At 34.3% G+C, this 27,598-nt stretch overlaps 2 protein-coding genes across 2 annotated transcripts; one reads left to right on the top strand and one right to left on the bottom strand.

Annotated features, from left to right (window-relative positions):
- Positions 1-2,311: 2,311 nt before the first annotated feature.
- LOC128201746 (neural-cadherin-like) lies at positions 2,312-25,791 on the bottom strand. Its single transcript, XM_052899588.1, has 3 exons — positions 25,704-25,791; positions 17,707-19,036; positions 2,312-2,535 (listed from the first exon to the last, which is right to left on the bottom strand). The coding sequence occupies exons 2-3, from the start codon at positions 18,995-18,997 to the stop codon at positions 2,312-2,314; spliced, it is 1,515 nt and encodes a 504-aa protein (XP_052755548.1). The 5' UTR covers positions 18,998-19,036; positions 25,704-25,791.
- Positions 23,734-25,041, top strand: LOC128201747 (uncharacterized). The gene is made up of 2 exons (XM_052899593.1): positions 23,734-24,480; positions 24,590-25,041. Exons 1-2 carry the CDS (start codon positions 24,420-24,422, stop codon positions 24,934-24,936), a joined length of 408 nt encoding a protein of 135 aa, XP_052755553.1. The 5' UTR covers positions 23,734-24,419; the 3' UTR covers positions 24,937-25,041.
- Positions 25,792-27,598: the final 1,807 nt, after the last annotated feature.

Here is a 27,598-nt window from a genome sequence, read left to right as displayed (position 1 = left end):
TCACTAATAATCAAGTATTAAACAACGAATATACGAGTAAGTATAATAAAACGGAAAGTACGCACTTTGATACGCAACTACGCACATTCAAAATTTAACTGTACCACCAAGTGTCATCACCAATTCAACATATCGAGTTATAAAAGGATATAAATAGCTCTGAACTGTCAACTTATCTGTTATTGGCAAGACATGCGACTTGATAAATTATCTTCTTTTGTTTTTTAAAGGAAGACAATAAAAACTTAATTCTCAAACGTCTCCCACATAGCAGCGCTATTGAACATCTTAGTTCTTTATCAAGCCGCGATGAATACTTTCTCGTATAATAAAAAAACATAAAGGATTCATCTACGTAGAACATTTAAAAGAGTTTCTAAAGCCAGAAGTATGCACGACGTCTTAGCTTGATTTAATAACCAAACGTGTTGAGTTATTAAAATCATCTTCATTTATGCTCATAAGATAAACACATTTTTTTTTATTCTCCCGCCATCGGTCCGTCGTTCCCGGCTTAATTATGATATCAAAAGCTGCACCGTCAGCCCGCTTCATCATGCGCACGTGTGGTATCGCTGTCTCTCTCAAAACGCAGGCTAACTTGGCCCACGCTGCATCGCAGGCACCAGCGATTAAACACGTTTCTATGCGTAGTCTCGTATTTTTATGTCGAGAGCTATGCCATGCCTCCGACCCTAAAAAAACAGTTAGCCGATCCCACTTCTATTTGAACTCGAACCCGACCAGTGTTGAGAACTCATTACGATGACACGGCAAGAAACACTACCAACTATGTACATTGTAATATTAATCATTATCTTCAATTATAAAGATGTTAAAATGATACTACACTACGTGCTATATACCGATTAGTAGATTCAATCTATCGATCAACAGCAATAGTGATGATATCGGAATGTCGGATAACAGACGAAGGGCGTGGGAACGCCGTGGGTACAGAAGTGTACACGCAAATGAAGTGCAATTTCGCTGGAGGCTGGGATTGCGGCGAAGATATCACGGCATTGCAAGTGTGCCGAGGTAGCGATGAGGTGCGGCTGCGGACTACATGGAGTCTCGGTCACGATTGCATTGTTATAAGTAATTTAGTCACTAATAACGTGCCGGCAATGTTTTATAACAAATCAATAGTGTTCTACAATAGAGTACGCAGCTCTATTGTACTTAGTTACTTAGTTGTTTACTAACTATAGTAGGTATCTATATTATATAACTATGACAACAGTCGATTTATTATATCATTGGATTTTAAAATGTATACTCGTAAAATAAATCTTTTGTTATGAATTATATTATTAAAACTAGTGAGTATAATTTAATTATTATTTATATATTACGATTAAGTGCATGTGCATTATGATCTTCATAAATAATCAAAGGAATGGTTCCTTAAATATGGTGTGTAATGCAGAGATTGATAAATAAATAGATACGAAATACAATGACGCTCAACACTCAACTTGTTTCTTTCTAGTTACTTTTAATAGAAAGCGTTGAAATTATCAAAGCTATCTTGGAGATACCACGGTCATAAAACGGGATTACTACGTGTCGGGTTAAAGGGTACGGTTGTGGTGTTCACACTTATAATAATTTCATACCATAATCCTAAAAAAATGTCTCTTGTTTCATATGTTAAAAGAAACTTTCACTTTTTACATGGAGGAGTTAAATATCTATTACTTATAAAATTGACCTGACTAACTATCAACACACAGCTGAAACTACTAAAAGCCTAGAATGCTAAAGTTTGGAATAGAAGATCATTTCATATATTGAAACCTCTGCTAAGAAAGGATTTTTTTAAATTTCAACATAAAACAACAGATATCAAACGTATAAAACAGCATCAAACGTATAAAACCGCAAGCAATAGCTAGTAATTAATGTATATACTTTTAGTCATCTAATATATTTCAAATATTAAAAAAAAAAATGTTTAGTAAAACATCAGAATATGATATGAATTTGCAAGTATATTTGGTTAAGTACCTACCTCATCATCATTATATCATCCTTTAATTGTCTACAGCTGTTCAGCTGTAGTAATAAGCCTCCCTCTTAGGGGGTTTTGCCAGTAGTTGTCACGTTTGGCAGAAGAATTGACAACCGCAGTTAGTCTTTAGAGATGTTTTAAGACAGACGCTGCTGCCCATCTCTCACCTTCCATTAGTCGCCACTTATGACACCCACGGAAAAGGAAGGGGTGGCCCATTCTATGCGGGACTTATAGAAATTAACAATATAGACCACAGAAAAAACTACCAACATATTGAATCAAAGAATCAAATTACTGAACATATGCTTTTGCACTAATACCCAAATACACATATTCTTCAACATAGATGCAGATTACAAAGGTGAGATGCTCCGACATCTCAAGAGATATCGGAGTTGTATTAACCCAGTTTAGCAACAGGATGTGAGACGTTATTATCGCTATAGGCTGCACGTCGTAATCATGTAAGGATTCATCGGATACACTTAGGTTATCTGATCGATCCAGACCGAAGTCTGAAAAGAAAATATACTCGTATGTATAGAATCTTAGTGTACAGATTCATTGAGTACGGACCCTATTACGAACACTATATTTTGAATGATACACGAAATCTTATGCGTGTGAACCATAAATTGAAAAGAAATAGGAACATCTAGAGTGATCACGTTCGCAATCAGGGATACGTTATAGGACAAAAACTCTAATCTATCGTATCCTACTAGTATAATTCGCAGCCAGCCCTTCCAAATTTAAAGCTATAATACTAATCAAATCATGTGAATAAAGATCTATAAGGAATGACAGGACAGACAAGTGGAATACTTGACTATGATCTTTTTTAGTTAGTCGGTTTTCTTTTAATTCACAAGAGATGCTACTATGTAAGTGTGTATACATTAATAACAATCTATAATAATTATGCACTATCTAACCTACTACTACCCTGGGGGGCGAAGGGTTGTTGGGAATGGGGACAATAATCCCCGGTTAGGTCGACCTCCACGCGGTTCCCCCTAAAAACCATCGTGATTAATTATTGTTAAATTCATCGCGATGGGCCAATTGTCCTATCATCTCATCACCAGTGGTGACATGCCAGTATATACCGATAGTGCGGGTGGGGTGACTACTTCATTATCATCTATTAGAAAACCTACTACTACTATAGAAAAAATAACTAGTAGTGCAATCTCTGTCATGTAAACGTAGTCTTATTCCTACATTTATACACGATTCACCTCTTTTAAGTGACTATTCACAACCTTCAGAGCCTTTTACCAGGTTACTCTCGAAACTTAAAACTCTAACACGAGTAGGCATTGTATGTAGGTAACACATTTTATATTACTTTTACTCAATCCACTGAACATAATAATACTGTTAAAATGCAGTTTTATTTTTTTAATTAACCAGAAACTTCTAGTGTCAGTGGGTGTCGCAACCCCTGCTAGGCGGAATATTAAACAGTAATATAATTAATTGTTTAGATGACCAATCTATATATTCTCAAATCATTTTATGAGTTTAACCATAAATAAAAAAGTAACAGCTAGCTACAACAACCATAAATCAAAATATTTTAATGTGTTCTTATCGTTAGAACTGTTTACATCTGTCTATAACGGGTATGAAGTCACTTAATGACTGATCATACCATGACAACCGCAATCCGTGTCGAACCTCATACCCACTTTCGCAATTCGAACTATAATCACCGAAGACTAATCGGCCAAATAGTCGATGCACGACAACACCATCAGCGACCGTTAACTAAAAGTCACTTGCAAAACGAAACAGACTGTACTTAGTTGGCCACCTTAACGAAAATATAATTGCAACAATTTAGCAGCCACAAATCCAAAATACCTAAATAACAGGGTTAGGCAGCCATGTTTTCCCAAACGATTAATCATGCAGCTCTTGCCGAGCAAAATGAAACAAGCGCGATGTTATTAAAGGGAAACGCGCTCTATAAAATTCCAAGTGATGAATTGGCCATCGGCGGTATAAGTAATTATTGTACCTATGATTCACGCGGCGGAAATAGTAATCGTTTCTTGTTGCCGAATATTCCACATATTATGATTTTGACCTATTATTTAAATTCCACGCAGAAATATCAAAATATCCTTAATAACAGTATCAACTAAATGCGTGCACGTAACGAAAACAATTCTTTATACCATTGAGAATGAATGCTTGCTATTTGACATATATTGGTGACCATCACAGCATGAACACGACCATAGATAATACAAAACATGAGGATGGAATGTGGAACATGGAATATATTAGAGCATCCACGATTCTTTATAGATAAAATAGGTATATTACAATACCATAAAAGTAAGATGTATGAGTATATCAATATTTTACATTTAAATGAATCAGAAATTTTTCCAAGCAACGTTGTTGTGCTGTTGACATCTCACCATCCAATATAAATTACCGCTGCTATGACGCCAATATCCGATGCAACTCGTGAGGACTAAAGTAATAGATGTTCTGTGGCATTATACCTTTTGAGATTATATTTGCCTTTTAATCGTTAAAATCAAAACAACTACGCTTCACGAGAGAAACAAATAAGACAGTGCTAATAATATTAATAGTTTCTGCATGAATATGGAACAAACTTACAGACAGAAACACAATTCCAATTATAGAAGTTAAAATTTTAATATATTAGTAAAAAGTGAAATAAGATGTTAGTTAGCGTATTATCCAACATGACAGTATGCACTCTTGGCTGACAAGACAAGTCCTCCAAATCCCTTACACTAATTATTACTAGTATATTTTAATTGTATCTCATTATTAATATTTGGATACGAAATTATTATAGCAATAATCATTCGGTAACTCTTTATACCGATCGAATAGATTCCAATATACTTTGTTTAAAGTACTCAAACATTCATATAATTAACTCTGGCGGTCAAATAGTAATACATAATTTATTGAATTTGTACGAAGCTTGATTACCAAGGGTGACAAACGTTAGGGCCACAACCACATTATAACCCTCAGTATATTTCCCTGGGGCATCAAGAAGCCTGTTAATAATTGCACCTTCATCCCAAAGGTGCATTATATCTTAATAAAAACACGGTTTCCCTCTTATATCGGATTCTCGTTGCAATGAATGAAACATACATTGAAGTTACGTATAGCAGAACCTCCTTCAACTAACATATTGCTCTGTAGGTCCAGTCATGATGATATATATTTCGGTCACAGTAATGGAAAACGCCGCTAACAAAAGTAGGTTCACCCCTTGCCACGATGGATTCAAATTATACTTAGCGATATATAAGCATGTTGAAATCACCGCAACAGTAATAGTAGACAAATGCCTGTGACTCGTTTAAAACTGCTCTTCTCTTTAAAATGTTTCAATATCGTGAAGTTAATTTAATGTAATGATAAAACAGACAGACATTATTTAAATTTTTGACAATATTAAAATATTTTATACATCATTATGTATCGGATTGTTTATTAAATTAAATAAGAGCAAATAGCAAAAATATCGATAAGTAATCACTACGTTGCTGTCAGTTACTACCTCAATGTAGTTGTGCAGAACCGTACATCGCTTAAACCACAAATTCCTACAATAGTTATCAATTTAAACTGGCTAAAACATTCATAATATAACTCCCAAGATAACTCATAAGATTACAATCTATAAATTGAACTTTAGAATTATTAATATTACCAATGTACAATTTAAGATGTTGTTCTCCAAAGACGAGCAGGATAGCAACACAGGAGTAAATCATGTTAGCGACACCAAAATGAAATACCAAAATAGGCTCAACATTCGCAAAAATATTGCATAATATACACATAAATAGACTTTAAAATCTTCGTATGGTAATTGCTTAAAAATAGAAAAGAATATTTTTAGTGGTCGATTTTTATCAACTTCCTTCTTTTACTTATGTACTTAGCGTTTTAGTTATGTATTACTTAACCATTATGTAATATTTTCTGTGGATTTAGTTTACTACGGAACCACTTTTTAAATTATCATTAAGAAATATATTATATTGCCAGCGAGATTACATATGGGTTAGGATAATTGCAATTTTATATTTAAAATGTTGTAACGGAGGAACAATATAATTTACCCCCGTACTCTATTACATCCCCACGATACTGTAAATAGCAACTGCTATAACTAGTTGACTATATTATATAACTACGAAAACAAAACCCAAACCGCCTCTAATGAGAAAGACCCTTGCCCAGTAGCAAAACATTAATGAATTGTTATGATCTACAAATTCATTATTTTCTACGTATAAAATTATTTAATTATTAACCAATAAATAAATTCAACTATTAACGCCAAGTTTATCTGTAATTTAAATCCAACGTGGCAGACTACAGGCGAGCCTATTGAATCGACGTCTCACGGATAAATTTATTATTATATCATATATCTACATAGTAATTTACAAACAAACGTTGAAATATTGCATTTACGCAACATAATGATGAGATATGAGAGGAACACGTACAATACTGGCTATAATTACAGGTTGAAACGATGCTGTGCCTAACTGTTGAAAGCAAACGGTGACCCCTCGACCTCTGCAACCTTAACATCACCTCACTATTGAGGTGTTCTACTTAACTATACTTGATACTAAACCAACACCTACCTCTAATACAGACAAATACTTACTAAAATGTTAAGCAACTAATCTTAACCGGATCATAACTGACTTATTGGAAAATAATTTCTTTTCACACGCATTTTGCGAGATGGCAGTTTTATATGTGGTTCTAAACTATAAAGTTTAAAATTATCTCCTTTCAGGGTTGATTTTGAACTTTATAAAACGTATAATAATAAATAAAACTATCAAACAGAAATAATAGATTTTACAAACACTACAATAATATTCCGGCTTTTGGTTTATGCAGGAAGGGAGAATAGTTTACGTACTTAAAACCTACCTACCTAGTATTATAACTTGCTAATACAATTATTCCCGCCTATAGTCCAAGTTGGCATTCGAGACGTCTCTTGTAAGTTGTACGGAGTGCTAAGGGGTGAACTTTAAGCCGTCTGGTACCGACTCTGAATGTCAATCGTAGATGTGAAGGACTCTCTAGTGCCATTGCAAAACTGAACAATGCAAAATGGAAGGAAGGGAACATGTACGATCGTATAGTACGCAACAAGATGAATGATTTTTACATATACGGTAAATTAAAATGCAGCACGTTTTTCATGTTATTTATTCTGCTTACTTTCTAGACCAAAACACAACCATGCATTATTCACGTTTTATTCATAGTTTTTTATACTATATCTTTGCCTAACTTTATCTACGTAAATTTAACAGTTTTATCATAAAACCATTAGATGAAAAAAAAAAGAAAATAAATTGAACAATATCCTTGCTTAGTAAAAGGTTTATTTTGTAGAAGGTTGCTTAATGGATAAACGCTCATAAGCGTACTTTATTTCGATGAATAAATAAATTTAAGGGAATCTATAGTAAAAAACTATATTCAACAGAGGACGATCATTAGTTGATGGAATCATTACAAAAATGAATTGATAAACGTTACATAATGGCTATGCAGAATGTAATCTTATCTCTTTACAAATATTTTATTATAAAAATTAAATAATCTCAATCATGAACAAAAACGTGAAATTGTAAAAGACCAATAGCAGACAGTATCAAACAAAATGCGTATTCTGAAATAATATAGATACGTATAATGAAATTATTTGAAATCTTTTCGAATGCGTTCACGATGCGTACAATAACAATAGGGCAGAATGCAATGCATGTCTTACATCTTAGAATGCGAGGTCAAACAAGTGTCTATTCAGGTGTAACAGAACAACACTTGTTCGTCGAGATGCATAGAGTCGATGTTGAGAACGCATAATTAAACACAATTAGGTATGTAGTAGCATAATTACAGAGGAACAACCGACACACTGCCATGTTTACCATGATATATTGGTATATTAATCGGTGGTAACCGTTACTCGTATAGTGTAGGTTATCTGTTCAATTTTGCATGAATGAGAATAAAATAGGTATGTTACTTTAATACAGTAACTCTTAAGAAGATTAGACGCATGACTGAAATGTATCGAAAATAATGATCCCTTAAGAAAATTACAATCCCCTGTATTCACAATGCATTGGATTAAATTAAATTAAAGACCTTTCGATCTTATAGATAAAATGACCAAAGATATAGATTAAGTACCCAATTAATAACGTTAAAACAATCAGATTTATTCTACGACAAATATAGTCTTATTTATTATCGATGTAAGATACGTTCATCAGAATATGTGCAGAATTGATGAAGATAACATATTAACATATAAATAAGAGATGAATCAAGAACCTTCTTTCTTCACTTTAGACGCTTAAAAACCTGTCATGTTTAACCGACACACCAATCAAAAGCTTTAATCTATAACATTTTACAAGTTTACAACACCAAATACCGTCAGTCAATTTATTACATAGCAAATAAATCGTGATCTCACATCAGTTTAGCATTGTTGAGCATGTAAACGCAATGCGGCCGCTTCACCGTTTACGAAGACGAGCAAATGACCGCAATCAAATCACAATCAGAGTGAAAGCCTATAAATGGGCAGTCAGAGATCGAGGCACTCCAGCGCAAGTGATGTTTACAATGAGTTAGATCTAATTATAGGAGAGAGGTGTAACATCTAACATCACTCACGACCCACGAACATAGATCATTGTATCAGATATGACGAGTTATTGATGATCGATCTCCGAAATAAATTTGTTATATGTTCCTATCGCAACTGTCTAATAGCTTATCACAAGTAATGTGGAGAACTTGAACGAAATGATTATCATGCAGCACAATATACACGAATGAATAAATCCATAAATAAAAAATTATACAGTATTCGAAACAAAGTGAAACATTAATAATCAAAAGCGATCCAGAAATTAAATTTTTAAATTAACTGTTTTTTTTTTTTTCACATGCACTTACCTACATTGACGCTACTGTTATTCAAACAAATCTAAAAAAAATAATCCAAATTCATGGCTTGTAGAACGTTCCTCTCCGTATTGTAATAGTAGTTCATTGCTTATTCGTAATAAATTACTAATTCAAATTATCAAATCTCAAAGTCATTATACCCATCGCGTTTTATTTATCTTGTACCATACATAGTGACTTTAGAGGTAATGAATATTGAATCTGCAAATGAAGACAACCAAGTCGTCGTCGTCTTTAGCGCACTAATTTCTATTTGAATAACCAATATTAATAATAATTCTTTCAATAGCGAGTTAATTCTGAATAACCAAAATCAATAAATTAAACACAGTAAATAAGCATTTATTTACTTTTAGGGTAAAACCTCCCTTGTTCCATTTACAAAACATTTATTAACGTCAACTGAATTACCGTAATGTATTAAATTTTTAATTAAAAACTATTTATATTGTTCTTTTTTTCTATACCTATCCAGTACGGAACCATAAATTTTCAAAAACAGAATGAGAAAGCTATTGCATTACCATCAATGAATATTGTTTGATTAACAATTAGAGACGCATCCTCATAAAGCAACGTCAGAGCAAAACGGCATGAGACCAGATGTTTTATCTGGTGGGGTCATGCATAGGAAGTGCGCATACGTAATTGTAGCTAGTGGACAATGAGGGGAATTGGCCAGTGCGCCGATTGTTGTGCGACCGACGCCCGCACCCATTGCCATTGATTGAATGAATGAGAGAATTTAACAAACAATGCGCGACTAACGGCCTGTAACCAGTACGCGGCGCACAACCAGAATTGTCACTTATTTGTGTTACTGAAATCAACCATGTACGAATGTAATATTTTTTTACCCAAAATACCAAAGAAAATATTTTTGGATATATGTTTTACTTCATGATTTTTTTTGCAACTTGGAATAGCAAATAAACTAACGGCCCACCTGATGGAAAATGATAACCATCGCCTCTTTGGCGTAATGTGCAGCTTTAATGGCTTGACAAATTTAATAAGCAATATACTTGGTAAAATTAACAGAATGCATCAAATTTAACAGACGGGTTCTTTGTGATTTAATCACATTTTGATTCTTGATATACTAGATAAGAGAAACGCCAAGAACTGGCAGCGTACTTGATGGAAACTGATAACCAAACTATCGACTATAAAAAGAACAATATCAATAGTTTCTCTTCTGGGTACAAGTTTGCTGCCTCTTATTGTGATATCATTGACTAAACTCATCACATAGAAATACTACATCTCATGTATTGCAGCTTAGCAACAGAAATAAGTAAGAAATTGGTTCACCAACTTCGGATCGGAAACAACCAATGCGTAATACATGGATACTGCACCACAGTAGAAATGTTATGTAAGAAATAATATACTCAAACAAGTCATACAGAACTCTGTACTCAGTAAATAACCTATATCACCAACTTAAGATTGTTATGCATACCTTTCAAATGACTCTCCTGAACAAGTTTTTTGAAGACAAATCCGTCTTAAACAAGTATTTCTCCATCCACATCTAACGTGGATCAGACCCGGACGTACCAATTTTAACACGATAAGTCAGTAGATGAACCTCACACTAGCTGTTCATATTCAATAAATAATTTCGGACAAGCACTGCTTGCAAGCACTGTAACTTACCTAAGCTATACATCCTGCATGTAAGTTTGTAAAATTATTTAGATGTTTTGGTAATTATATTTTTATTACACAATTACGCTTAAATGGCTTCACAGATTTAAATGAAATTTGGTGCATATAATAGATCTCTGAATTAATATACAAGATACTTTTACCTTTACTTACGGAAATAATACTGCTATTTACAGCTACGAGCTATATCTTAAATTTTTAACATTTTAAAAATTGCTAATTCTTAGTACAAAGAGAAGTAAAAAATAGTTAATAAAATAAACCATTTATATCTATGAATAACAGATAGCTTTATATTGCTCAAGTAATAAGTAATAATAGCTTTATAAACTTGTGAAGTAAAGTTCGTGTCGAGGTGGTTAACCAACAATTTGATAACCTTCGTTCAATAATAGTTAGTAGCTACAGTACATTGGTTTACGTAAGTGCAGCGTTAACAAATATGATTTTTATTTTTTACAAAAATTCATATGCTTTTTTTCTAAATTTATACAATTTCCTTCATTTACAGCTTTTTATAACTAAAAAAATTAAGCGTTCTCCACCCTAAGGTCTTACTGTCAATATTTATTAAGCTGTTCTGTTTGTAGAGCTATATTTCAATTTAAAGGGTGGGATTTGGCAATAAAATTACAGAGTAAACAGGCATAACGCCTTAGTCCTAAAGAATGGCAACGCATGAAGTGTATCATAGGCGATACAGTATACTCTATTATGTCCATGTTACTGTCTATAGGTGACGCTCATCACTTTCCATCAGGGGAGCTATCAGCTTTTTGCCATTCCAAGTTGCAATAAGAAATTGTATATTTTATGATTCTATACGAATTATAAATGCTAAGACAATGAAAATTACTCAAAACACCAATTTTATTTTTATCTATGTTTTAAAAATTATATGAATATTTTTTTTTTTAAATAAACCCCCAATACCCAATCCGGCAACGTTGCCAGTAACTGCCACACCTCAATTTCATTCTTAGTTGTTTTGTAAAATTAGATCAACAGTTATATCAAATTTTTTGATGGAATTTTCAAGTTAAGTCTTGTATGAGAATCAATTTTACGATAGCTTGTCAGTTATTTACTTTAAGAAAATCTTGGTTTACTGGTTTACCGATATATCCATAAAACTCTATAGAAATGATCAAAATCGACGGTCCGTGCACCATTAATGTTGGATTTTTTTTACAACACAGAGGGCAAACGAACATGCGACTCACCTGATAAGTGACTACCGCCGCCCCAGATCAACCCACAACACCAACGGCATTGCAGGTGTGCTGCCGGCCTTTTAAAAAGGAATATAATATAATATAGATAATCAAAGGACGATAGTCTGTTCACTCTGTTCGTCTTGTGATACGCGAGATTCTAACAAATTCGGTGGCGAAACGTGGGAAAGTCGAGTGCTACATTAACAAGAACAACAACAATAAATAATAATTTTTATTGGAAGTTTGTTATAAATACAAATATTTTAACAAACATTCAAAGGCATGTATGTAACATTCGGTATTACGGAAAAGTATACTCAAACACGACGCTAAGACTTCGCAACTAACTGCCCTATCCGACTAAGGCGTATCACTTTTCGAATCAAATACGCAGCTGTCAAAACGAAATTAAGTTATATCATAGATCATAGTGCTTTAGAAGTGATTGACCGACCGCAGGCCACGACGACTCGATTACCGATATACCACGTCGCGGAAGTACAGTCGAACCGAAGTAAAAAACATTTGAACAACCGTAGAAAAGGTTTTTATCTTTGTAACGCAAGACATCACTTTTTGCTATTAATTACAGTTATCCAAAGCAAGTAGTAATGTTTGATAGTACGATAGAAAGTCATATTAGAATTTATTGACGCGTAAAATTGATATTTTTGTTGTAAAAAAAAAAATTAATTTTGTCGTAATATTAAGTATAAAGAAATTGACAAATAAAACTTGTAATCTATATCATACGAGTAACTCTGGTAAAGAAAGAAAAACTAACTATCCTGATGTTTCAAATGTTATACATTATATTTGCTTATTCGTATTTGAAATGTATGTTTGAAAAATGTATTAATGAACAGAATAAGGAAAACTATTGTAATTTATATTATCAATGCAACAAAGTACAACAAATAAATGAGTCCCTCAAAAACACTCTATAAAGCTTTTGTGACGTCGCTGTGTTCCTGGCTCAAAGAGACTTGCTGCTTATAGCGCACGGAATTAATTTGCCAATAGAGCACGCCTTCAAGTTGACAAAGGTGCTTTGACGAGGTGCTCTCGAGAATCCCTGTGCAAGGCTTGAAATTATTTTAGCGACTAAACGACAATAGGGAAATATTGAGAAACACAAAATCAGCAACAACGATTCTATAATACAAGAAACGCATAAACGCGAAAAAGTATGTCACTTTAAATAATTGATTTTATATTAAGAAATAACAATCCAAAATAAAACTTATGAGAACTTGCTTGTTCACGATTATCTATCTATGTCTCTATTCTCGAAGTAATGATAATGATTAGATTCCCGAGAGGTGCGGGACGTTCGACCGGCGAGCCTCGGGCTCAGGCATGGCCACCCACCACGGACGCTCCCTACCCAGAATATTGTAATTAAACAATACTGGTTCCTTTATTTTGATAACGCACGATAATACAGAATTGGACCACGATATAAACTTCTGATGTACTACAAAGATTTGCTGTGCTTACCTTTCAATTGTTAAATGATATGGTTTTTAAAATAGAAATAACAGTGAGTTGTTGTCCAATTGATTGTCAATATTGATAATTTCTTTTATATATTTGATTTGTTCGAACAATAAAAACATTCCTTTTCTATTTAAGTATTGCCTCTATTTATAGTTTGTTCTGAATTGACGCAGAGTCACGCATATCTTGAGTTTTGATATCTCGTAAACTAGTTGACCCAATTTTGATAGTTTCCAAAATGTTCACGGTCATTTAGGAGTCTATATTTAAAAAAGCTATTAATTTATATAAATATTAGTTTATATATAAAAAGTATTTTCACCTACTAAACGCACGTTTCAGAAACAAGCATTACCAAAATACTCAAAAGAGGGAGTGGTATAGACAAATACAATATAAAATTCTATGACCAAGTTTATAATAAATTATAAACTTACTATAACATTCCACACCTGCATCAAAAGGGCGCGGGCGCAATTGTCACGGTGTGATCAGATCAAGCGTCAAGCGGCAGACGAGCCCGTGCGACCGTGCGACAGGTCTCCGATTATCAACGCATTCTGCACGGTGTCAACCTGTCGCTACCATTCCTACAATTATGTTTGAACGGGCAGCATCAATGCCTCTCGATTAGACTAAATGCATTTCTGATAGTAGACCTATTGCATATAATAAGTCAGTCTACTATCAGAACTTCATAGTATATCAAATATTATCTGATTTTACCGTATTAACCATAAGAATATACCATCAAAATTGTCAACAGTAACCAATAAACTTATTGTAACTCGAAAGAATTAAGATGAATCACGTACATAATGTTAAAATAGGTACGCCTAAATCTTCTTAATTTCGTATTCCATTTATATGTATTTCTGAGGGTCGGTTTTTTAATAACGATGATTTTATCTCAGTTTGCTTTTTTTTTTAGATGATCTTCAAGGAGTTTTCCATGACTATGTCTTCGATTGTATTTCGCCAATAGTGGGTTAGAGACCCTATTCTACACCAGTTAGTATATGGCTTCAGTGCCTTTATAGAATCCTAACGTGAACAATAAAAGGTATCATACTGATAAACTTGAAATTCAATAGGTATTGTAATTATAAAGGTTTCAATTTAAACTTGAGAATTTACAACAGTTTAAAAGGAAACATTTTAATTATTTTCTTTTGCAATCGACAAAGTTTACTCTCATGTCGTCTTCGTCTCATATCCTTAGTCGTACATGCAATTGCAATTCATTCGTTTTAAACTAAAAATAGTTAAATTATCGAATGAATATTGATTTTATATTAATTCAGGCTGTTTTTGCTTTTTTCTTACGTTTTTAGATACACGAAAAAAATTTAAAAACATCTTATTACAAATAACTAAATAAACAAATCCGATAAAATACGCAAGTCGTGATATATGTACGAAGGCATAACAATTAATATCTGGATCATTTGGTTGCGGTCGTGATGAGAACGTTGGTTCGATCCTCGTGACAGCAGCCAATGGGACTTGTCGCTACGCGGTCATGCTCTATTGCGCGATTCGATCCGACAGGTGTATGAACTACGGACTTCTAAAAGTGCCCATTAGACGATCACTTATTTCTATCAGTCATAAACAATGTTAGTAAATGTGTTGTCAGGTGTGTCCATACAAATTATTTTAAATACTCTGTAGACCGGACAACACAACAGTATTTTACTCGTATTTGAATAAAGTAAATTATAGATTTGATGTTTTTATTGCATTTTACCATATACTCTTAATAACTGACCCGGTAAACGTTGTTTGGCCCCCTTCCACCACCTACTGGGTAATTTTTTTTTTCTTATCAGAACAAACTATTCTTTCACTCGAATTGAGGCAAACAATACGTATATGTTTACAAAATTTGAATAAAATCGGATGAGCGGTTTCAGAGATTAGCGTGAACGAACACTGTGACACAAGATTTTATAAACGTGAAACGCCAATGTCAAATAAATTAATATATAACATATTCATAATTCAATTATTTCAATTTTAAAATATACAGTAATTACGACATAAAAAACATATGAAATAAAGTATCCATAGGATATTAAGGTATCAGATACATAACAATGATTATGAATTTAGTAAAGTTATTATATTATGATATTAAAGGTCTCCGCAAAAGACCACAAGCATATTCGGGGGAGGAGAGGACTGATGAGCCGCGCCCATTTAAAAAGTAATAAATGGAAGAATAGAAGTTGGAATCATAATAGAATGACTAAAAATACAGATACATAAAATACAGCTAGTGAAGTAAAACTCTAGTAGTTTTACTAAGATAGTGCGATCTCAAAATAGAAAAAAATACAACATTTTTTTTTTGTTCTGTGTATGCAATCATATAGATTGATCGTGACCCGCGGCGAGGACTAATGTTTCAACCACGAAAGGGTTGCAGTTGTACGCTTCTCACACAAAATCTTGTAATTTAAATGAAGCAATCATTATCCTAAAATTATTTAGCCTAAAAATGTTCCTGTACACATTATAGAAAATAGTTTGATTATTTTTTAAGCGTCTTTAAATTGGAGGAGGTTCTTAAATCAGCTATAATATATTTTTTGTATGTACACATACCTTAAGCGATATATTCAACAATTCTAAACAGATTTAATTAATTTGATTTCCAATCAATATTCTCCACTTCTGTATTTTTTTTACAATCCCTATTTACGACTATAATATGATACAATATCCCAATTATTATAAAAATCTACCTAGAAACTTCCTTTTATTTATTATATGTAATAGTGAATGTGGTTATATTTAATATATAATATAATTTATAGTTCGATATTACATCCTGAAGATTTAAAACAATAATGTAAACTCGATCTTCCGGATGTCAGCGCAACATATCGTACAATTTCTGTTGAAATTCACTTCTTTTGACTATATATAAAATAGAGGACATATCAAATTAGATAAGATATTAGATCCTTTTATTGGTTAAGATATATTGAGTTTAAAATATTTGTAAAATTAATCGTTTGATTTTGATTCCTAAAATTATTAATTATTTTTGGGGATAATTCATGGGACGAAGTAAATTTCTATTACGTATGTTGTAAATAGGTACAATAATATATATTACTATTTAATAAGTATCTACATTAAATTAAATCTATACAATACTTCAATAAATAGGTATGTATTTATATATTGAAATAAATTTTCATTCATTCATTTTTTTTAATATCTAGTAGAATTATATGTATTTCAATATCTAGTAGAAGTCAAATTAATATGAAAGTAATTATGCCCATAACAGTCACAGCTGGACGCGTCACATCACTAAAATTAAAAAACAATGTGCATGCAGCGCGTCCCTATTCTCTCCCTGTCATTATCCCAATCCACCCTCGATTGAGACGTTAGAAGATTATGACTTAATACACCTCAACAAAAACTAAACACAGCGTAGGGGCAAAAAACGTAAAAATAATAAATGTTACTCGGGACGACTTGCTTCACTTCCAGTCGCTATATCATATTGTAAAGTTTTTATATTGATCTTTGGAGACACGTATTCGTTAATTTTGTTTTTATTGCATTAAATTACTATTTTATGTCTATAATGTTAGATAAAACGTATAACCTCCAATAAATTTTTGAACTGTTTATGTTTTGTCACTTTCTTGTAAGTTATGATTGGAAAAGACGTCATTAACTAAAATAAATTCACGTTTTTATGATGAATAAGTAGATAAAAACATTAAAGTGATTATATTATATAAACAGGGCAATTTAAGAAATTAAGATATAATGAATACAAAATAAGATCCAGCCAACACCAAAATCTAAAAGATCCAAATCACTAGAACTTCGCGTATATTCCGATTTGGAATTCCTACATAGAGATTTATCAAATACTGCATGTAATGCTGTTAGGTCGTCGTCTATCTCCATCTATTTGGAGTTAAGTTCACAATATATAGCATTTAGTACATAAATCATGAACCTCATTTTAAGCAACCTAATTTCTATTCATACATTAATAACTAACGAATAAAATTAAATAAAACCAATTCACTGTTCATCCCAAAGGTTGACTGGTAGAAAATGGTACTAGCATTAAGTGCGCCTCTTGTACCTAATTTTCTTTTGATTTCTAAAATTTAAGTTATTTAAATAAATATATAAAATATGTTAAATCGAAAACATTAAAGTAAAAATTACGTTCAGAATCTAAAAATATAAAAAAAATTGTGGACTTACCTCCATTTCCAGCGTTAGTAATTGTCACCCAAAAGTCGATGGTCTTCTCAGGTCCCAACTCCTCATAGTCCCACTTCTTTTTAACTTTCACTACACCACTAGGTTCAACGGTAACCCACGGATTCTCGTCACGTATTTTGAAAGTCTCACGATCAGTTTCCTTTTCCAACGTGAAAACAGCACGTCCTTCCACCTCACCATCGGCTTCCGTGAACTCAATACGTTTTGTGGGTCGGACTGCACGAGTAACACGACGCTTCTCGCGGTGAAGCGTTGGAAGACCTCTTCGATCACGCACCACAAACTCGAGAAAAACGCGCGCGGGTCGGCTTACACGCGGCGGAGAGCCAGTATCATGAGCAAGAACTCGTAATTCTGCTTCATGACTGTCCGGTTCACCAGCTAATATCAGTTCCCCAGTTTGAGGTACTATAACGACAAGATTACTAGGATTCGTTAGCGAGTAGTAAACACGATCACCGTCTGCATCAAATGCATGAACTTTTCCAATACTTGAAAACCTTTGCCAACGCGTAGTTCCATTAGGTCCATTTTCATCCGGAGTTCCATTAACGGCGAAATAGTATATGCTTTGCTCAAAAAGTGGCTCATGATCATTCTCATTTGTCACGTCTATTCTTATAGGAAGATTTGCCTTGTTCGCCCCGTGAAGGTCTGTAGCTTGCACAACTAGATTATATGAACTCTTTTTCTCCGCATCTAAAGGACGTGTTGCGATTATTTCTACATCTCCTTCTGTAATAACTGATCTTACTGCAGGAATAGACACATCTTTGGCTTTGTCTCGCAGAGAAAATACTGATTCGTCATTTCCTTTTACAATTTTGTAAGCTATTGGACCTACGTCTAGAAACGCTGTAGCTCGAATATTTGGCATATCGACAACAGTCCCGGCAGGGGCATTTTCTGGAATCTCTCCCTGTAAGCCATTACTTGAGGGAAAATGTAGCATTTTCCGACGATCCATTACTAGGAGATGAATGGAGTGAGCTGAGCTGCTATACGGAGTTTGTTCTAAGACAGCAAGATTCAGTGGTTGATTTAAAAGTGGCGAGAGATCAGCAGTAGTCATAAGTAGGCCATCGTCTAATAATGCGAAATATGAGGCATATTGTGGATCAAGCAGTGTATAGCGGGAATGATTTCCGACAAAATGGCGAACAGCATGACCGGGTCGAACGTCGTGTGGTAGCAGGGTGAGCGCGCGCGTCTGCAGCACCAGGCTCAGGGCGCAGAGCAGCGCTCCGCCCGCCAGCACAGTGCGTGCCATTGCTCTTACTTGAACCTTACTTAATATAAGTTATCATACCTACAAAATAAACGATTACTTTATTAATATATTTGGGAATTGGTATTTGCTTCTCAATAGTTATTTGATAAGTAGGTTCCTAATGTCAGCAAGTCAACACACTTAGTTAGGATGACAACTATAAAGGAAAGTATATAGCACGATTTATATGACGGTTTTTTTAATATAATATTATTTTTAAAGATACTGCGACATAAGCATCGTACTGGCCCTAAAGAAAACTTCCAGACGAAGTCGAAACAATTATCGGAAACAACAAATACGTTAAATTCCCAACGTAGTAAATACATTAAATTCCCGTCATCAGTTACGTATTTATTATAATTGTCTTGACTTGTTTATGTGAAACAAATTGCATAAAAACACAAATAATCACTTAAATAACAGTAGTATCTTATTTATTCAGTACTATCAATTACGTATACTGCGATACTACCTAGATACCACCTACTGTGTTACTTATAGATATATATAATATACCATTACCGTAGACACAGAGGACTTTGATTATCGAGTATAAATTTCAGCCATTGCTCAAACTGAATGAAAAATGGTAAACCGAATATAGACTAAAATCAATATTATTCATGTTTCAATTTTTGCCCTTAAGTTAGGCTCTAGAAATTTGACTTCGTACATTTTTATTAGAAGTTCCTACATAGATACAATTTTGTAGGAAAATCTTTGGAAAAGTGATGATAACAGCATTTAAGCGATTTATATACATATATAAGGGTTAAATGTTTATTTTGACTTGTTTGTTGTAAATTATATATCTATATAATGTAATTATGTTACCGACAATCTATATAATCCGGTATTCTACACAATACCTACGTAATGTATGAAATATTTTTTATTTTATACTCTGCCTATCACACAGTACATTAGCCGCATAGGTTCGACTTAATAGGCGGACAAGATCTCCACCCAGTGGGTGCCTACAAATGGACAGTTTCACGAATATAGGTATTTTGCGAAGGTATTCTATGCAATACCGAATACGCTGCCGGTAATGTGTGTAAAAATAGAGGGAAATGATATCAACAGTCTGAAATTTTAGAAGAAAAAAAAATACAAAAGCTATCGATAATAAGTGGCCCTATTTATTATTATTTGATTATTAAAGCATTATATTTCTTTAACTTTCGATAAAAAATGGAAGTTGATATATCCTGTGAATAGGTACTTCAAATATCAAATAACATAACCTAACCTAAAAATAAATATATACTTTTTAATGCAGTAATTCTTAAAATCTGTTTAAGTAACTTACTCATTACCAGTGAACCAGCAGGACGTACTCTTTACAACCTCTGTTTTAAAATCTACATTGCCCATACATCCCAGTTAAATATTTTATACCGACATTGTCTAGGTATTGTACAGAATATCTGAATTATAGATTGCCGGTAACTATATAACATGAACTACCATTTCATAGACTGAATTATTCGATGATGCCTACAGTCACTTCTTAGTGTTCATATTACATGTTGCTATGCAACGGTTACTGCCGTGGTAGGTATGTACTACAAATTTCCAAATTGAACGCTGAGGGATATACTCTGTTACAAAGGTACTACTCTGTGTGATATGCAATACTTAAATACCTGTACATACTTACATATACCTATTCAATCAATCTTTTTTGTGGTGTCACGCTCACCCTATTTAAATTGAAAGTTGCACAGTATTTTTCCTGCGGCTCTCGGCTATAATAGCGTAGCAAAATAAGTGTGTAAAAATGGATCTTTATGTTTATAAGGATCAAATCATTTAATTAACGGTAGAAGTTCATAGTAAACAGTAAAATTGCAATCATGTATGACGTGACGGCATGACGGCACGGCAGCGAAGGCGTCGTCAGTGGCGGCGGCGGGTTGGATCGACGTAGGGCGTCGAGCGCGAGCCGCACACATGGGGAGCTTTATTTAGGCGGCAGTAGAGATGGGCAATCCACCTGGGTGGGTTTAAAGTCTGGTGGGTAAAAACCGGGTGTTTTGGGTTTATTGGGTTTAAACCCCATAAACACCCAAATTTTTGGGTGTTTATGATTTTGTACTTCATCATCGTCATCTCAGCCGCAAGACGTCCACTATACTGGACATAGACAATATTATTATGCAGCCTACAGTATAAAAAACTTTTAATTTGATTTTGAGTTTATTAAGAAAGAGATGAAAGTAAAATGTAAAACTACAGTCAATCACTGTCAGATTCAGAGTTATTACAAGCGATGAATTGTATAGGTTCGATAGGCTCTATTTCGTCTAAACTGTTATGTTCATTTACTTGCTCAATGAAAGCTTCTAAGGTATTTTCTTCATTAAACTGAATGTCCTCGCATTCAGCTTTATGTTTAAGATTCCAGTTATAACAAATGAATGAAATTTTTTCAGTTCTTTCAGTTGTAAGTCGATTTCTTTTGTTATTATGTATGTAGCCTTGGATACTAAAGGAACGCTCAGTGGCTGCCGAAGTACAGGGAGCTGATAGAATACGAATCGCTACTTTGCTTAACTCAGTGGAACCACAAATACCTTTCCACCATATTAGGGGCTCAATGCTATCTAATGAGCTCCATACAAATCCTCTGGCCCAAAAGTTTTCTTTAGCTTTATAACACGCCAAATCTGCCATTACATTTGACAAACTTAAGTGTTGGCTTAAATTGTAGATAAACTCCATACCCTTAAGTTCTTCCTCTTGAGTAAGTTCGACTCCTAGAGTCCTGGGGTCTAGAATATATGCTGCAAAATGTATTGGCCTCATTGCCATATTGCATCTTGAAGATACTGATGTTAGAATCTGCTGTTTGCTTTCTTCGCTCAATGTCGAAATCTCATTTAATGCAAAACGTATCTTAAAACATCTCTAAATGTAATGTATGTGCGATGCAAACGATTCTGGTCGCTCTCTAAGTAAAATATGCTTTCAGTGACTGGTTCCAAAATACTTATACATTCCCCTGTCTTCGTCCAGAAATCATCACTTAGAATTAAATCTTTAATATCTCTTGAAATTACCACATCTTCTCTAACTGTTAATATTTGCAAAGCTATCTTATTTGCTTTCAAACTTTTTAACGAAGTAACATGACTTCCCCATCTTGTAGCACAAGGCAATTTTAGTGTTTGTGTAGAATCTTCACCCTGCCTTGATTTTATCAACAAGGAACTTAATCGTTGACTCCTTTTAATTTTTATTATATTTATGGCTTGCATAATAAACACAGTTACTTCTTGTATCTTTACAATATCTTGGCACAACAAGTTAAGGATATGTGCACAGCAACCGAGAGGAACAACATGTGGATATTTGAGTTTTGTTAATTCGAATGCCTTTTGTATATTTCTAGCGTTATCGCCAATAAGTACAAGAAACTTATTTGCTCCATACACTTTCATTACTTTTTCAACTTCTTGGCTAAGGTATTCACTAGTGTGAGGATTACTTTCTGTATTCAAACTTTTAACGTATGCAGGTTGAGGTTTTGATATAAGAAAGTTTATTATTCCTTCATTTCTTAAATTAGACCAGCCATCGCACTGAAGGTGTAAGTAACTACAAGCATTTAGTTCCTCATTTAACTCAAAACGCATTTCTCTATATATTTTATCTAAGTATTTTGTCGCTAAAGCTTTACGTGAAGGTATTTTAAATTTTGGTTGCAATTTTTCGAAAAATTGTATCCATAAAGGATGTTGCACCATCGATAATGGCGTCCCTGTTACAAATATAGCTCTCGCTAATTCTGTTTTTATATGATCATCGGTGTCTTGAAACTCAGCATTTATTGTAGTGTTAGCAGACGACGAGGGGCTTATAAAAGAATCATATCTCTGACAGTCCAGACATTTTGGTTTTGGACGAACTATCTTTTATAAGTTTCATAGAGTCTTTTAATGTTTCTGGAGATTTTGGACAAGTGATAAGAAGTTGAAGCATTTTGGCAGCATTACTGAATTTGTAGACCTTATTACAAAGCTTGCAAGAAACAGACTTGTTTGGTAAAGTACGGTAGTGCTCCCATATGCGTAAATCTTTAGGTCTCCCCATTGAACCTAAAAAAATGAACGATGATTAGTTGGTCTGACGAAAATTCAACAATAGAGTGCCTATTTTTTTACAATGATTATTTCTTGTTATTTACAATAAATTTATTAAAAAAATAATAAAATAAATACAAAAAACCTTTGTAAAATTACATCTCCTCGGAGGATTAAACGCAGACGCTAGTTTATTATCGTATTGTTCTGTATTTTTCTCAGCAACTTCTTTAATTCGATTAGGTACTTACGCATATTATGTTAAAAATAAATATCTAGTACACATCTTAGGCTATCCACCATTATTATCCAATGACGACTCTCAGCTAACTATGCACTATCATCCAAAATAAACGTGTATGGAAAATTTTATCCCAGTCGGTTGAGGATTGAGGATAATTGCATCAACATACGAACATACCTACATACTTTTATTTACATAACGCAAGCTAAATAAAAGATTGTAATAATACATCTAATTTTAAGTTAAAATTGTTAAGTGATCATGATATAATTGTATCATTCAAAAATCCACTTACCTTTAATTATTTCTTGTTAAGTATAAATATTATTTCAAATCTGCTCCCTTAATATGCACTTTTTTACTGCTTTTCCTATAACACGTTACCAGGAAGTCACGTTACCAGAGTCAGAGTAATAGTGAACACGTTTGACAGTGATTGTCGTCGCCTCATATTCAGCGTCGACGAATAGGGGAATCCCCAGTCATAATGTATTGCATGCGTGGCGGTCTTACTTCAAATCCATAAACAAAGAGATAATTACAGAACTCGATACTAGATGGCGCTGTTTTTGTTTGAAGAAAGTTTGCGGGCTAAAATACATAGAATTTCATCAATGACTTCCACAAAGAACAACATTTCTGTTTTTTCTAAGTCCGTATCTCTTCCGTATATTTCATAAGATATAAGCTTGGGCTACATTGTTATGCAACGTGATTTTGTCGCTGTCTTGCTAGCAGGGTTGACAGATATACGATTTAAATCGTACTCATACTATTATTTGTCTATTTTTTAATGTACGATCGTAAAGATTATGATCGTAATTCGCACAAAAACATACGACTTTTTGGTTACCTGGCAACATTTTTATTATGAAACGAACATGCTCACATCATCAGTCACATGCAACAATTTATTGGGGATTTCCCCTTCACATCTGGCAGTCCTGCTTGCTAGAATATAGGTAAGTCAGCCACAGTTACTGACGATCGATATTTAAAGGGTATTGTTTTTGTGCTAAATATTTCATAAAAACGTTATTTAATACTTTGTGGATTATTAATTTAGTTGATAATCACTGGAAGTAAAATGGATGCTAATTTGAGAGATCAAGATCTTCGTATAAAACAGTTAATAAAAGAAAATCTACGTAAGTACTCTTTTTATACCTAGGTAGGTAAGGTATAATAAACACAAAAGGTACTTAGATCGCGTGTGTTCGAAGCATTTATTCTAATAAATTTAATTTAAAATTGTAGAAAGAAAAAAATGTCTGCCAAGCCGTAGCCGAAGCCGATCTCCAAATATATTTGGCGATAGTGAGACCCAGTGTCCAGATGATTTACCCAGCGTCGTCGCAACAAAGAAAAAAAACGAGGATAAAGTAAAAGAAAATTTACTGAAAGAAGAAACAAACTGTTCTAAATGCTTAATTTATGGAGAAGAGGATAAAAGAAATGAGTATTTCGGACTGTTAGTGGCTCAAGAATTTAAATATATACGGCCATGTGTGCGAACGAGGTGTTATGAAGAAATTTTAAAGTATCTACGGGAAGCAAAAGGCCAACATGTTGATCAACTGCAACATGAAAACACTGAAAATTAATTACTTTCATTTTATTATATATAGATTTTTAAAATTTCCTGAAATATTATTAGTTAACGTTTTATTTAATATTGTAGAATTGATCAATACAATTTATAAAAATAATTTATTGGTATTACTTACATATTTTCAAAAAAATACGTAAAAACCTATTTTTTTGGGTGATTATGGGAGTTTATGGGTGTTTATTGGGTTTTTACCAAAGCACCGGGTTTAAACCCGGTGCTTTGCCCATCTATAGGCGGCAGGCGGCGACGCCGGCGTCTCGCGGCCCGCCGTGCCGCCGCCGATCAATACCCCCGTGCGCCGCCGCGCGCCTTACGCTGAGCTAATTTGAACTTTATATACACTCCCGTTCACGACACACCATCAAATATTCACACACTTATTTTACTAAGTAAAAGCTATCCTGAAATAGTCAGGATAGCGGTTCACAATTTATACATAAATAATTCACATACTTCGTGCTGTTTAATCACACTGGACTGACTAGTTATGCAGTCGATATTTAAAACATGAACTAGGTAATAACTAATTACCACCACCAATGCTCACTGTATGCACACATAAAAAATCATATGAATTTATTTAATTACACTTATCAATTAGCCGTTAACCTTATTATCATCCAAACTAAGTGGTAAACATGTGATTCGAATGTAAACAAAATACCTATATTAAATATACAAAAGCTTTCTGTGGCTTTTTTGATTAAGGACGTAAACTTAATTATACGTCCATAAAAACCGTCTTCATAAAATACGTACTTTTTAATAACGAATTCGTTTTATATCGATATCGAAGCGTTTGACAGATGCGCGCCGACAAATATCGTACAGTCCATCTACCGCGGCGTCTGAATGCGACTGGTTGTAAACGATTCCCTCAGCGCGCGCGCGTATCGAACGAACGCACTCCGTCCCACTGCCCCCGCCGCCACCGCCCCCGTAGCCACCCCTGTCCCAGCTATATTACTGAGCTTCGGCACTACCCCTGCAAAGCTGCATGCACTCCCCTTTCTTTTCTGCAGTGGATTGAATTGGTACTTTCTAGATATTTTCATATAACTGGATACACATTAAAATTGTCTCTCTGCCTATTCTGAATTCAATGATGGTACATATCTGCTTTGTGAAACTGAAAAACTGTCCTCAAGTATCCACATGTACCGAAATATGTACAAAAATATTATTCATAGGTACAAATATCTATTTAGGGGGGAAAGGGATTGTTAGTAATGGAGACTGAGAATCCCATTGCTAGCAATATACCCAACCAGGTCGACCACCTCGCGGTTCCCTCTGGAAGCTATCATGGTTAATTCCTGGTGAATTCATCATGATGGGCTACCTGGCCTGTTTTCATTCTCATCAATCACCCTTCACTGGTGCTCCGCTAGCGTATCCCGTTAGCGCAGGCGGGGTTACCATTCCATTTTCACCCATAAAAAATATCTATTTAAGTTAATAGTGTAAAAAAATTTAAATATATAATGAATATATATATATATATAATACCTTATAACCTTTTGATTCATAACAACTAAAATGGCTTTCTAACTGTACTTTATTAAAAATAGTACCATTGTCATCATATCAGCCGGCTACTGTCCTCTGCATATACTAAGCATAGGCGTCCTCTAAAGGGGGAGCTTTGCCAGTAGTTGCCACGCTTAACAGGCGGATTGGCAGCCGCAGTCAAGTCCGGGCGATGTTCTAAGAGGGACGTTCCTGCTCATCCCTCTACCATTAAGTTTCCTTAATCTCCTCTTGTGACACCCACAGAAAAGAAGGAGTAGCCTATTATTTGCCGAGACCACACGGTATAGTTTAGTTTAGTTAATACTTAGCCCTATCTACTGACTGTAGCTAAAAGAAAGATTGTTAGTAAACTAGAGGTCACAATGCTAACGATATCTGTCACTCGGGTCGACCTCCACGTGGTTCTCCCTGATAAGGGATGGGTGCAGTCGGGAGTGACAAAACGCTGAGGTCCAACGGAAGCACCGAGGTCCAAAGGAGGCGTCATAGAGTGAACAGCGCGGATCACTGATAACGACGTCCATAGAAGTTATCAGGGATCCGCGCTGTTCATTTCTTAGACGAGACGAGAGACTCCGATGACGCGGGCGCAGTCAACATTTAAGTCAGAAATATGTCAATAAAATTTAGCAACTAGTTCATATTATCATCAAATGTGCCTACAAACGCCGTCAATATCTTACTCAGAGACATTATATCAGTAAAAGGTGGTGATGACGCCTTTTATTCAGGAGGGGGAAGGGACCCCGTCTGCGCTATCGGCCAGCGTATATTGTTAGCGCAGGCGGGCTTACCATTCCATTATCATCCATAAAAAAGGCCCTGGCCAAGTTTCTGACAATGTACCCTTCCCCCCTGAATAAACATATACCAATGGGGGGAAGGGATTGTTAATAACAGGGAGGTTAGTCCCCATTGCTATCAATATACTCTAACAGGTCGACCTCCACGCAGTTCCTCCTAGAAACTATCGTGACTAATTTATCGTTGAATTCATCACGATAAGCTAACTTACCTGCCTTTTTATCCTCACGTATCATATCTTATTGGTACCCCACCAGTATATACTGAAAGCGCAGCCAAGGTAATCATACTATTTACACCAATTAAAATAACGTATA

The sequence above is a fragment of the Galleria mellonella genome, unplaced genomic scaffold, assembly GCF_026898425.1.
Source record: "Galleria mellonella isolate WM207_F2 unplaced genomic scaffold, CSIRO_AGI_GalMel_v1 utg588, whole genome shotgun sequence".
Classification (NCBI taxonomy): domain Eukaryota; kingdom Metazoa; phylum Arthropoda; class Insecta; order Lepidoptera; family Pyralidae; genus Galleria; species Galleria mellonella.
The sequence above is the reverse complement of the archived record's forward strand: the minus strand, read 5'-3'. Positions and strand labels throughout refer to the sequence as shown.

Excerpts from the sequence above, each read along its gene's own strand:
- LOC128201746 (XM_052899588.1), bottom strand. The coding sequence starts at position 18,997 with ATGGCACGCACTGTGCTGGCGGGCGGAGCGCTGCTCTGCGCCCTGAGC. Across the intron at positions 2,536-17,706 it reads TACTAACGCTGGAAATGGAG|ACTTCGGTCTGGATCGATCA; the intron begins GTAAGTCCACAA and ends TTTTCTTTTCAG.
- LOC128201747 (XM_052899593.1), top strand. The coding sequence starts at position 24,420 with ATGGATGCTAATTTGAGAGATCAAGATCTTCGTATAAAACAGTTAATA. Across the intron at positions 24,481-24,589 it reads GTTAATAAAAGAAAATCTAC|AAAGAAAAAAATGTCTGCCA; the intron begins GTAAGTACTCTT and ends TTAAAATTGTAG.